Source organism: Carcharhinus amblyrhynchos, chromosome 6 (genome assembly GCF_965287045.1).
Source record: "Carcharhinus amblyrhynchos chromosome 6, sCarAmb.v2.hapA, whole genome shotgun sequence".
NCBI classification, from domain to species: Eukaryota; Metazoa; Chordata; class Chondrichthyes; order Carcharhiniformes; family Carcharhinidae; genus Carcharhinus; species Carcharhinus amblyrhynchos.
Genome location: NC_137329.1, coordinates 14,561,008 through 14,575,249, shown reverse-complemented (window position 1 = coordinate 14,575,249; position 14,242 = coordinate 14,561,008). Strand labels below are relative to the sequence as shown.

Here is a 14,242-nt window from a genome sequence, read left to right as displayed (position 1 = left end):
GAGAACTGAGCATGGCCAATGCACTTGGCCAGCACGTCTTTCAAATTGTGGGAGGAAATTGGATGCTCCTAGAGGAAACCCACGGGGAAAACATGCAGACTCCGCACAGACAGTCACCCAAGCCGGGAATTGAACCCAGGTCCCTGGCACTGTGAGGCAGCAGTGCTAACCACTGTGCCACCATAATCATGGTAGTCAGGTAGTCATGATCAAAATTAGGGTGCGCTGGTCAAACCACATTCAGGGACCGCATTCACTTTTCAGAGCCACTCAAACCCTGGAGGCAGCAAAAAAACCCAAGCAGCCCAAACATCTTCAGTGATAGCGTCTCTGCAAGATTAGTGATGGGATTTTCCTATCTATCCATGGAGCCTTCCTTTTATCGACAAGCACAACTTTAAGATCATCATCTGCACACATAGTTAACTTCCACAAGTGTGCTGACAACACCCAACTCTACCTCTCAGTTTTTCGACTGTCTTAACCACTCTCAGATTGTTCAGTCACCTTCTCTCACACACCTCCAGCTAAACGTTGGGAAGAGTGAAACCATTGTCTTAAATTCCTAGCAAACGTTGCACCCTATCCCAATCCACTTTCCCTGGGTAAACTCTCAATCCCATATTCTGTCCATCACAAACACTGCCCACTTCAATCCCTGCAACATTACCGAAATTCACCCCTCCCTCAGCCACTAAAACACTCAATTCACATCATTGAATAGTCTATCTGGAGCTGGCAATGTTGTGCTGATTGCGTGGCCACGGACTGCTTCATTATCAAAGGGATTACGAATTGAGTTGAGTGCTCAGCATCAACCAGCACTCCCACTTCTGATTTACGTTGGAGGGAAGATTTTTGGTCAAACAGCTGAACATAGTTGGATCTGGAACACCATCATGAGAAGCTCCTGGAGAGAGTTCCTGGGGGCCCAGATTGGTGACTTCCAACAACCATTTTCCTTCACGCTTGTTACGACTCTATATAATAATGAGAGTTTCCTGTCTGTTCAAGATTAGTGACAGGCTCCAGATAGTCTAACATCCAGAGGAAGCAAAAACCCCTTCTCCTCCCGCTTGACAATACCTACTCTGTGTCCCATATTTGCAGCAATGTTATCATACTGATCACCTTTAGAAAAGGAAGAAGGTGAAAAGGAATAACCGTCCCAACAGAAAAGTAAACTATATTGCAGATAAAACTCCCAGGAACAATGCAGATGTTCAGAAATCAAAACCATCCTCAGACACAAATATGAATTCAAACCTAAAGCTACAAAACCACTTATAGTTCTAATCTAGCTGGTTACCACAGTGCATACTTTACGATCACTGTAATCATTCAACAAACCATTGTGCTTGATGTTTACCAAAATGACACCCTTAGAAGTACCAGCAGGAATCAAGAGTAAATATTGTTAAACGAGATTTTCTCCAGCAGATCTCCAAAAATGACTTCTTGAAATAAATACACTTTATAACCCTGTGTCAAGCCTTCGCTCCATGTTCAACAATGTACAGAAACATTCCCATCTAGTGTCACTCCAGTGCAACTGCAGAACTACGCAAATACAAAAAATGCTCAATTTCACTATGGAACATACAGTTTATGCAGTAAATGAAAAGCTAAATTTGAGGTAATATGGGAATGCAAAACAGAAGGCAGCAACAAAAATCTGTTCTTGACTATTTTTATCCAATGTCCAATTTACCAGGACCAGCAATATGATTCACTTCATCCGAACAACTTTTCTGGATTAATAATCAGAAATGGATTTGGGCTGAAATAAAGACAAAATATTGCACATGCTGGAATCTGAAACTACAACAGAAAATGCTGGAAAATCTGAGGAGGTCTGACAGCATCTGTAGAGTGAAAATAGAGCCTTCTTTCTCATTGCATCTCAGCTTGGTATGGCTCCTGCTCTAAGAGCACAAGAAACTACAAATGATTGCGAACAGAGTCCAATCCATCACACAAACCAGCCTCCCGTCCATTGACTCTGTCCACGCTTCCCGCTGCCTTGGCAAAGCAGCCAGCATAATTAAGGATCCCACATATCCTGGACAAACTGCCTCCCATCTCCTTCCTTTGGGAAAAAGATACAAAAGTCTGAGATCACGTATCAACCGACTCAAGAACAGCTTCTTCCCTGCTGCCGTCACACTTTTGAATGGACCCACCTCGTGCTAAGTTAGTCTTTCTCTACACCCTAGCTATGACATAATACCACATTCTCCACTCTCTCCTTTCCTTCTCTATGTAATGGTATGCTTTGTCTGTACAGTACGCAAATAATATTCACTGTATACTAATACATGTGACAATAATAGATCAAATCAAATCAAATTAAAGCCAACATTGAGTCTGGAGGACCCTTTGTCAGAGCTGATGATTTTTGCTAGGTTAGGAAGGGCCTATCATCGATCTTGGCTCCCTGGGACAGCTGATTTTCACCAATATGGCACTAAAGTAACTGACTTCATTCGTAAGTGTGTAGAAGACTGTGTGCCAAAGAATCAAATCTGTACATTCTCCAGCCAGAAACCATGGATGTACAGGAATATCCATTGCTTGCTCAAGTCCAGGTCTGATGCGTTCAAGTCAGTCCACCTAGACTTATACAAGAAAGCCAGATATGATCTAAGGGAATCCAAAGATGTCAAAAGACAGTACCAGACTAGCCACACAGACCCCCGCTGACTATGGGAAAATCTGCAAGGCGTAACAGGCTACAAGATGAAGGCATGTAAAATCACCAGCTCCAATGCACCCCTCCGTGATGAGCTCAATATATTCTATGCCCGTTTTGAGCAAGAGGTCAGTGAGAGCATGCCCTCCACCCTGGAAGCCCTTGATGAATCATAGAACCCTACAGTGCAGAAAGAGGCCACTTGGCCCATCGAGTCTGCACTAACTACAATCCCACCCAGGCCCTACCCCCATATCCCTACATATTTACTCGCTAATCCCTCTAACCTACACATCTCAGGACACTAAGGGGTAATTTACCATGGCCAATCAACTTGACCCGCACATCTTTGGATTGTGGGAGGAAACCGGAGCACCCGGAGGAAATCCATGCAGACACGAGGAGAATGTGCAAACTCCACACAGACAGTGACCCGAGCCAGGATTCGAACCCAAGTCCCTGGAGCTGTGAAGCAGCAGTGCTAACCACTGTGCTACCGTGCCGCCCCTGTATCAGGGGTCACCATTGCAGATGTCAGAGCAGCTTTCTCAAAGGTCAACCTACAGAAAGCGACTGGCCCAGATGGACAAACACTCAGATCCTGCACTGATCAGCTGGCGGGAATATTCGCAGACATCTTCAACATTTCTTTACAACAATCTGAGGTCGCTATCTGCTTTAAAACAATGACTATCATCCCAGTATCTAAGAAAATCCAAGCAGCGTGCCTTAATGACTATCATCCAGTGACTCTGACATCCATCATTATGAAGTGCTTTAAAAGGCTAGTCATGCCTTAAATCAATTCCAGCCTCCTGGACTACCTGGATCCACTGTGGTTTGCCTACCGCCGCAACAGGCCTATCGCCATCTCCCTGGCCCTGCACTCAATCCTGGATCACCTAGATAACAAAGACACTTACGTCAAACTCATAATTATTGGCTACACTTCAGCCTTCAACACTATTATTCCCACGAAACTCATCTCCAAACTCCGTGGCCTGGGCCTTAGCTTCTCACTCTGCAATGGATCCTTAAAGTCCTAATTCACAGACCACAATCAGTAAGGACGGGCAACAACATCTGCTCCACAATCATCCTCAACACTGGTGCCCCACCAGGCTGTGTTCTCAAACCCCAACTATAGGAACGTAAGAACATAAGAAATAGGAGCAGGAGTAGGCCATCTAGCCCTTCGAGCCTGCCCCGCCATTCAATAAGATCATGGCTGATCTGTCATGGCTCAGTTCCACATTCCCGCCCTCTCCCCATAACCCTTAATCCCCTCGCTTATCAAAAACCCATCAACCCGCGTCTTAAAAATATTTAGCGAGGCAGCCTCCACCACCTCAACGGGCAGACAATTCCAGAGATTCACCACCCTTTGAGTGAAGAAGTTCCTCCTCAACTCCGTTCTAAACCGCCCCCCCTTTATCTTGAGGCTGTGCCCCCAAGTCCTACTGTCCTTTCTGAGTGGGAAGAGTCTCTCCACCTCTATCCTATCCATCCCATTCATCATCTTATATGTCTCAATGAGATCTCCCCTCATTCTTCTAAACTCTAACGAGTACAAGCCTAGTTTATTCAACCTCTCCTCATAGCTCAACCCCCTCAACTCCGGTATCAGCCTAGTAAACCTCCTCTGCACTCCAAGGCCAAAATATCCTTGCGTAAGTACGGCGACCAAAACTGCACACAGTACTCCAGCTGCGGCCTCACCAATGCCCTGTACAGCCGCAGCAAGACCTCCCTACTTTTATATTCAATCCCCCTCGCTATGAAGGCCAGCATCCCATTCGCCTTCCTGACCACCTGCTGCACCTGCAGGCTGGGTTTTTGCGACTCATGCACAAGGACCCCAAGGTCCCTCTGCACCGTCGCCTGCTGCAGTTTTTCACCACATAAATAATAGTCCTTCCTACCATTATTCCTATCAAAGTGGACCACCTCGCACTTGCCAACATTAAATTCCATTTGCCAGTTCCTGGCCCATTCGCCCAGCCTATCTAGATCCTTCTGCAGACTCTCCACACCCTCCACGCAATTTGCCGTTCCACCAATCTTGGTGTCATCAGCAAATTTCAACACCATACACTTGGTTCCCTCCTCCAGATCATCTATATAAATGGTAAATAGCTGAGGCCCCAGCACCGACCCCTGGGGCACTCCACTAGTCACCAATCGCCAATCCGAATAGCACCCATTGACCCCCACTCTCTGCCTCCTATTTAACAACCAATCCTCTATCCATGCTAACACCCTACCCCCAACTCCATGCCCCCTTACCTTCTGCAATAACCTCTTGTGAGGTACCTTGTCAAACGCCTTCTGAAAATCAAGAAAGACCACATCCACTGGCTCTCCTCTATCCACCGCCCTAGACACATCCTCATAGAACTCCAGTAAATTTGTCAGACACGACTTCCCCTTAACGAAACCGTGCTGCGTCTGCTCTATCAAGCAATTCCCCTCAAGATGCCTCGTTATTTCCTCCTTGATGACGGATTCTAACATTTTACCTACAACAGACGTTAAACTAACCGGCCTATAATTCCCTGCCTTTTGCCTGGCACCCTTCTTAAACAGCGGCGTAACATTAGCCGCTTTCCAATCTTCCGGCACTTCCCCGGAATCCAGCGACGTTACTCATTATACACCTATGACTGTGTGGCCAGATTCCACTCCAATTCAATTTTCAAGTCTGCTGACAACACCACCATAGTGGGACAGATCTCAAACAATTACAAGACAAAATACAAGCCCACCAATGCCTCTACTTTCTCTGAAGACTAAGGAAATTTGGCATGTCAGCTATGACTCTCACCAACTTATACAGATGCACCATAGAAAGCTTGGTATGGCTCCTACTCTGCCCAAGACAGCAAGGAACTACAAAGGTTGTGAATGTAGCCCAATCCATCACACAAACCAGCTTCCCATCCACTGACTTTGTCTACACTTCCCGCTGCCTTGACAAAGCAGCCAGCAGAATCAAGGACCTATGTGCACCCCAGATATTCTCTCTTCCGCCTTCTTCCATTAGGAAAAAGACACAAAAATCTGAGGTCACATATTAACTGACTCAAGAACAGTTTCTTCTCCGCCGCCGTCAGACTTTTGAACAGACCTATCTTGCATTAAGTTGATCTTGCTCTATACCCTAGCTATGACTGTCACACTACATTCTGCACTCTCTTGTTTCCTTCTGTAGGAGCAGTATGCTGTATAGCGTGCAAGAAAAATGCTTTTCACTATGTGACAATAATAAATCAATCCCAATTGCTGTCCAGCAAAACCTGATGGAACACACACGCATGTGCATTGGGTAACAGCAATCTCCTGACTTGTGTGTGTGTGTGTGTGTGGACACTCACAGACAGGAATAGCCTGTCACACACATGTTCCAGGTGCACCAATATGGCAATGTTATCTTATCAAGTCAGTATTTCAGAAGTTAGATTGTTGAAAGGGTTAAAAACAGAAACCTTAAAACTTAAACAAACTTTGTACAAATGTTAAAATTAGAGGCAAACTCTGATGACCAGAATCTGTGTTACGTCAGAGTCACTAACCATTTCCGCTGGCAGAAAAGCAAATCCCATAAAACAATGCGCATGATGAGTTGAAATCCCACACTAGTAACTGGATTAGCTGAACTTGTCTAAGTGCATTACATGACTACCAACTAGAAAGAACATGAAATCTTGCAGTGCTGGGGCAAGCCAGCATTTGACATAATGAAAAAAATGTGCAAAATGTTAAGGAACAGATCAGAAACTCTGAAGATATTTTCTGAAGTTAGCCCGCACTCTAACTTTTACATTTGATTTCAGCATTAGGATGGGCATAAGGTGTTTCACTCCATGTATGATTCAAGTGACCCATGAGGGAGCTGTTATCAAACCAAAATTTATTCAGGATCACAGAATATAACAAAAAGGATTAGCACAACTTTTACCAATTAAAATATTTAAGCAGGATAAAATATAATTCTTAAAAGCTAGCTAGTTCCAATTCAGCATATCTCCCAAAGATACAAATCCCTTCTTTAGAACCAGTTAGTACAGAAAACCAAATATGTTTATGTGGCCACTAGATTTCTGGTCTTTTAACATCTCTGGAGAGTGATCTAGACAGACCACTTGTCTTCTAATTCTCATGCACAACTTCCAGAGAAAGCTCCATGCCCAAACAATAGAATCTTAGAAAGGTGTTTTTTTTGCAAGGTTCTAGCTTCCACTTTAGAGAGCAAGAGAAAGAAACTTCTCTTTAAAGATCGCAAAAGCAGACTGCATTGAGTTCTGTAAAAGCGCAGCTGTGCTGTTATATGACCTCACCTGTCAATCAACTAATCAAGCCCTACTCTGCAATATTCCAGGGGAAAACACAAAACAACAGAACCCTGCACAAACATTGTATCAATTAAGATCAATTATGGTGCCGCAGTAACTGCTGCTGGATCCATATAAAGTGGCTCCGATTGCACAGAACAAATCCTGCACAAGAAACATGACTGATGTACAATTCTTAAAGGCACGGTATCATTACAAAAGCGAGTTGGACTAAATTTGAGTGAAAGTGGAAATCAATCAGATTTTGGGTTCAAACAGGTAATGACTACACAAAAATGTCGAGAATGAGGAGCAGGATGAGGCCAACCAACCCAATGCTCAGATACGTTTCACTTGCCTGCACACGATCACCGTGGAAACTCCAGCAGAGACCAGCATGGAAACTGGAGGTGGACAATACTGTACATTGCATGATGAAACTGACAATCTCTCGCTTCCTTCTCTATGAACAGCATGCTTTGTCCGTATAGCACGCAAGAAACAATACTTTTCATTGTATGTCAATACATGCGACAAAAATAAATCAAATCAATGATGATGGAAATGTAGGTGCAGTACATCCTTCTGTTGAAGAGCCAGGTGAGCCTGAATGCCCTCCCAGGCAAGTGAGCAGAGATATTTCAGAGCCAACTCCCAACTGCTTTCAATGCGAAGCTTGGGTTTTTTAATAAGGTCAGCTCATTGTAAGATGCGGACAAATTGAATAAATGCTTTTCCCACTCATTTATCACTGTGCTGTGTTTTCATTTAGCATTTTTGACACAGACCACATCTGTAGTCCTATTGGGTTGCAGAAAGACTCAGTTCTAGGTATGGGGCCCTCAACTAATTTATGGGAGGATCCCCTCTTCAGCATTGTACCCAGACAGCCATAATGAAGTAACGTTAAACAGAATGTTCGTAGAGGCATCTTGAGAAAAATGAGCCCAAAGCTGACCACTGCAGAATTAACAGCAACTTGCAATTATACAATGCCTAACATGGGAAACCACTCTACAGTACGTCACAAGACAGAAGCTTGACACTGAGCCACGAGGAGGAGTTTATTAGGGCAGATGACCAAAAGCTTAGTGAAAGAGATGGGTTCAAAATGAGGACACACAAACACACACCGGTTTAAGAGGGGGAATTCCAGAGCTTAAGATCTCAGCAGCTGAAGGTTTGATTGCCAATTGTGGCATGAGGAGATTCAGGAATGTAAAAAAAAAAGCAGCAGAGATCAGCGTGCATTGACTGACCCAGTAACAGTGACAACATCTGGTAGCAGCCAGCGGCCAAATTACACAATAGCTATTTTACAAAACTCGAGTTTATTTCAACAGTACGATATTGGCAAGCATTGTTCCAAAATGGCCTGTATAAAAGCACATTAACAACAAATTGCACAGCAAATGTGATATTCCATTGTAAACCGCAGCAAAAGGTTGCCTTCACCCGAAATGCCACTTGGACGCACAACTTTCAAATGACCCCACTGGAGTTCAAAAGTCGATAGAAACAGTGATAAGATTCCAATTAGAAAAGAGTCAGGAATTACAGAGAGGGATTGCAGCTGAAGCAAAGGATACTTCTGGTAATTGAAAGGAATCTGCTTTGGGCAAAACCATGCCAGGTCAGTTCACGTGGAGATGGCAATAACTCAGACATGAAAGTATGTGTAGCGCCTATCCCAAGCCTGATTACAAAGGGAAATATTTGGAGAGGGAGAACAGATTAGTAAAGGCAATGTCATATTTGATATTTAATGGGCAATATTGCTGAATCACAGCTCCAAGGACCAGGATTCAATTCCCAGCTTGGGTGACTATGTGGAGTCTGCATAGGCTTCCTCCAGGTGCTTCAGTTGCCTCCCAGAATCCAAAGATGTGCAGGTCAGGTGGATTATTTATGCTAAATTGTCCCTTAGTGTCCAAGGGCACTAGCTAGGGTAATTGCATGAGGTTATAGGGATAGGGTCTGGGTGGGATTGTTGTCGACGTGGATGTGGCCTGCCATGTGGGGATTCTATTCAATGATACGTATTGTATATAGAATAGACTGAGTTTCTCAGTCCAGAATGTTTCAGGTCAAGTCTTTTCTTGATTATAGAAAAACATTAGAAACAAACACATGAACTGGAGGAAAGAAACTATAGATGGGAATATTTACAAGAAATTAGAAGAGGAGAACGAGAGTGGATCTCTCAGAAACTTAAAGGGTTAAAAAGGGTAGATTCAGAAAGAATGTTCCCAACGATAGGGGAATGCAGAACTAGGGGGTCATAGTTTGAGGATAAAGGGTAAATATTTTAGAACTGAGATGCAGAGAAATTTCTTCAGCCAGAGGCTGGTGCATGCGTGGAATTCATTACCACAGCCAAAATGTTGTCCAATTTCAAGAAGTTAGGATATAGCTCTTGGGGCTAAAGGGATCAAAGGATTTGGAAGGAAAAAAAAAATCAGGATATTGAATTCGATGATCAACCATGATCAAAATGAATGGCAAAGCAGGCTCAAAAAGGGCTGAATGGCCCACACTTGCTTCTAGTTTCTATAAGAAAATGGTTTTATTTATCCAATAGCGTGGGCACGATCTTACTGACTGTTTACGACGTGCTCCTGCTGCAACAATGTCAGAGAGTTTGGCATCCAGCCAAAGCTCCATTCACTGCAGTGCGATGGGAAAATAATCCCACCAGTGTGAACTGCCATAGGATTCTGGCCTGTATCTTCCATGTTCCCATTCCCAATTTTGAGTACATTCCCAATTTTGTACTCAAAATTTGCTGGTGACTTTGAGGTTTCACTCAAAAGCTATCAACTAGGAGTTGCAGAATAATAAGTTTCCTGATGGAAGAAATGACATTCCTTCACCTAAAACTGGATTGGCTTATCTTTAGAAAGTTAGCCTTTATCGTTAAAAAATAAAAATCACTGCAATGTCTTCCTGAGCTTAGTCATTGTGATCTCAAAATAATCCACACAAACAAGGAAGCCAATCATTCGGCCTTTCACTCCAGCTCTCAAGAACTTTCCAATTAATCAGTCCCCCACTCTTTTCCCCAACCCAGTCAATTTTTGTCTTCAGATTTTTCCCATGACAGCTCAGTACAACTTGTTAAACTTAGCCCTCAGCTAATGTTAATTCCTTAGTGTCATAAGTAAGCTTACATTAACACTGCAATGAAGTTACTGTGAAAATCCCCTAGTTGCCACACTCCAGTACCGATTCAAGTTCACCAAGGGAGAATTTAGCATGGCCAATGCACCTATAAGATAAGACATAGGAGCAGAATTAGGCCACTCAGCCCATCGAGTGTGCTCTGCCATTCAACCATGGCTGATATTTCTCTCACCTCCATTCTCCTGCCTTTTCCCCATAACCCCTGATCCCTTTTTCAAGAACCTATCTACCTCTGTCTTAAACACACAATGACTTGGCATCCACAGCCTTCTGCAGCAAGGAGTTCCACAGATTCACCACTCTGGCTAAAGAAATTCTTTATCTATTTTAAAGGATCGTCCCTTTAGCTTGAGGTTGTGCCCTCTGGTTCTAGTTTTCCTTACTAGTGGAAACGCCTTCTCCACGTCCAATCTCACAGGATACTGCGAGCCTGGATAGTTTCAGTAAGATCCCCCCCTCATCTTTCTAAACTCCAACTAGTACAGACCCAGAGTCCTCAACCGCTCCTCATACAAGCTCTCAATTTCAGGGATCAATTCTTGTAACCAGAAACAGCACACGTTTTAGATTGTGGGAGGAAACTGGAGCACCCGGAGGAAACCCATGCAGACACAGGGAGAATGTGCAAACTCCACAGATAGTGACCCAAGCCATGAACTGAACCCAGGTCCCTGGTGCTGTGAGGCAGCAAGGCTAACCACTGCACCACCCTAAAGATCACAATCACATTTGAGAGTCTAGAGTCTCACAAAGTTGAGCACCAGTAAGGGTCTCCCAAGAAATATTATTCAAAATAAAATGAACCCAAGTTCCAAAAAAAAGATCACAATTATTGCTGGTAGTTGTTTTCATCCAATTAAGTGAATATAAATTTCACAACTGCCATTGTGCATTTTAACTTGTTTCTTTGATTATTCGTCTATTAACATAGTCACTACATACTGTAACCACTCTATCCTGTATCTCCAAACTATTTAAACAGGGTTCAATCCCCACTTTGTCTGTGTGGAGTTTGCACATTCTCCCAGTGTCTGCGTGGGTTTCCTTCCAAACTGCAAAAGATGCATGGGTTAGGTGAATTGGCTATGATAAATTGTCCTTTAGTATCAGGGGGACCAGCAGGGAAAATACATGAGGTTGGGGCCTGTGTGGGATTATTGCCGGTGCAGGCTTGATAGGTCGAATGACCTCCTTCTGCATTGTAGGAATTCTATGATTCCAAGCATTCTAAAAGAAAGTCTCCATTCACCGCCAGTTTTTGTCTTCATCACTGGTTGTGAGAACTTGAATGGGCTCATGATGGAAGCTTCCTTCAAGTCAATCAAGGCCTGTGAAGGGGTTAAGCATCAAGGCAGTTTAAAATTGCCATTTGTTTGAAGCTGCAAGTGAAAGAAATTTGCATATATTTCTCAGGGTTTTAATGTAAAGCAAAAAAGGAACTTGGAGAAGCTATTTTTTTTTTTTAAAATCACATCATAGCTAAAGGACTCTTGCATGGCTAAGCAGACATCATTACCACCTTGAGCTCAAGGAAAATGCATGAATCCATTTTTTAAAAATGCATTCATGAGACATGGGTGTCCCTGGCAGGCCAGCATTTCTTGTCCATCCCTTGAAGGGCAGTTGAGAGTCAACCACATTGCTGGCTCTGGAGTCACATGTAGGCTAGACTAGCAAGAACACCAGATTTCCTTCCTTAAAAAAAGGACAGGGAACCAGATGGGGTTTCCCCCAACAATGGTTTCATGGTCATCAGCAGATTCTTAATTCCTGATTGTTATTGAATTCAAATTCCACCACGTGGCATAGCAGGATTCGAACCAGAGTTCCCAGAACATTAACGGAGTTTCTGGATTAACAATCTAGTGAAAATACTACTAGGCACCACCTCCCCGATGTATATAAAATTTTCCATGTAAATAACCATCACTATTCCAGAACTACTTCGTAATCAAACACGACAAGTGTATTTAGAAAAATGTCACCTTTAATTCAAAACCATACAAAATAATTTATTCTTCCACTAACCAAACTTAACAAAAAACTTCAAATATTACATTTCCATACAAGATTATCCAAAGGTAACAAACAGATTTCTGGGATAGTGCAGAATATATTAATTAAATGATTACAGGAGTAATCTCACCAACTTGAGTGCTTTCATTTGTAACTTGCATCTTAACTAGTGAGTGAGAGTCCAAATACACAGGGTCTGTAAAAGTGCAGGGCGCATAATAAAATGTGAACAGTTTTGATTCAGTGTTCAAGGTGAATGTTTAGGTCCACAAGTATGTGCTATAACTTTCCTATCTTTGAAACTAAGATTTAGTACATTCCCAAAACATCTGAAAAGGCAATGTCAGTATTAAAAGTTGGAGTGGAAGACAATCAAATTTAAAATAAATCTGAGTTATTTATATATTTACAGACACAAAGCAGGAGGTACATGACAAATAGGATTTCTGGTCCATTACCAAGTGTGCATTGGCAATTCGATTTATTTCATGACCCTGCACAAAGAGAATAATTGTTAAAGGTCAGTGATTCTTCTATTTCAGGGGTGTTCGAACCCACCATGAGGCAACGTCACGTGGCAGGGCCTGGACGAGGAGTCACAAATCACCAAAAACACCTGTGCTCTGTACGGACGTGGCTAAATGGGCCCTCTGGGTAGATGAAGGTGTGGATGCTGCCGCAGTCTCTCCATCAATTCTTCTTCGGTTGGTTCCTCTAGATCATCTCTGTTAAAATTTTAAAACCAGAATTAGCCAAGAGATACCCTGCTGAAAAATGGCATCTTTCAGCCTGCAGTTTACAAAATGCGATTGCGTCTCTTGTTGCAAACGTGGAGAAGTAAAATAAAAAAATTAGATAATTTCCCAGGTCATAAAAATAAATTAGATCCACCAACAAAACCAAATTATACAAGACTCAATATTTTGTTAGTATTGAGTTGACAAGTTAAATCAAAGACAAAATGGTAATGAGTCATAGTTACATCTATTCATGGAGTGAATGACACCATTTAAAATGTCCCAACCCTACAACTGCTTTGGGAGAGGCAAAGTAAAAACCTTTCAACAAAATTTTCAAGAATTCTGGAGAAATTTCCCATAACCTGGATTTGGTAATTAAGCAAGAGGCAGGAGGTCAAAGAACCACAACACCAGTTAACCCATCTGCATTTTTACAAGGATTTTCACAACTACTGGACGTCTAGAAGCTTAATGTCAATTAAGCAGTTGGAAGTGTAGTCACACTAAGATAGGACACTCACCATAGCCATGCCTCTTCCTCCACTGCCCGTTTAATGTCGAATGAGATAGCCAAGTCTACTCAAACACTGGATACCTACTAAAATAGTTACTTCAGCTGTCTAAACCATGACTAATTAAACATTTTGCTTCAGTTTTATTTTTTGGTCATAGACATGACTTTAGTAGGGTCCTTTCAAATGGATGCGTCAGCATAATTCTGTCCCTCACCATCCCACCTCTGCCCCAGGCCTTATTTAAGTTACCTTTGCAAAGTGAAGCAGTTTAATAGCACTAAGACTATTGGAAGATCATCCAACATTACAGACAATAACATCCACTGTTTTTTTTTAAAAATCCATTTTTGGGATGTGGGCTTCACTGATTTGGTAAAAAGTCTGACAACACCAGGTTTTAGTCCAACCGATTTATTTGATAGTAAACTCACAAGCTTTTGGGTTAGTCCCTTCGTCAGGTGAATGGAGAGTTCTGGCCTCAGACAGAGCATATAAAGCACAGTAATCTCTAAACTGTCTGTGCTTTATATGCTCTGTCTGAGGCCAGAACTCTCCATTCACCTGACGAAGGGACTAACCCGAAAGCTTGTGAGTTTACTATCAAATAAATCAGTTGGACTAAAACCTGGTGTTGTCAGACTTTTTACTGTGTTTACCCCAGTCCAACACCGGCATACCCACATCTTCACTGATTTGGCCAGTATTTGTTGTCCATCCTCACTTGCTCTCAAGGTGGTAGTGGTGAGCTGCCTTCTTGAACTGCTG

At 42.7% G+C, this 14,242-nt stretch overlaps 1 protein-coding gene across 2 annotated transcripts in view; it reads right to left on the bottom strand.

Moving 5' to 3' along the window:
- Positions 1-12,192: 12,192 nt before the first annotated feature.
- The window catches only part of tpcn2 (two pore segment channel 2), a 51,182-nt gene continuing 49,132 nt past the window's right edge, over positions 12,193-14,242 (bottom strand). For both annotated transcript variants that reach the window (XM_080189930.1, XM_080189931.1), the window contains exon 26: positions 12,193-12,947. In XM_080189930.1, the coding sequence (XP_080046056.1) occupies positions 12,860-12,947 (88 nt within the window). In that variant the 3' untranslated portion in view covers positions 12,193-12,859. The remainder of the gene's footprint in view (positions 12,948-14,242) is intronic.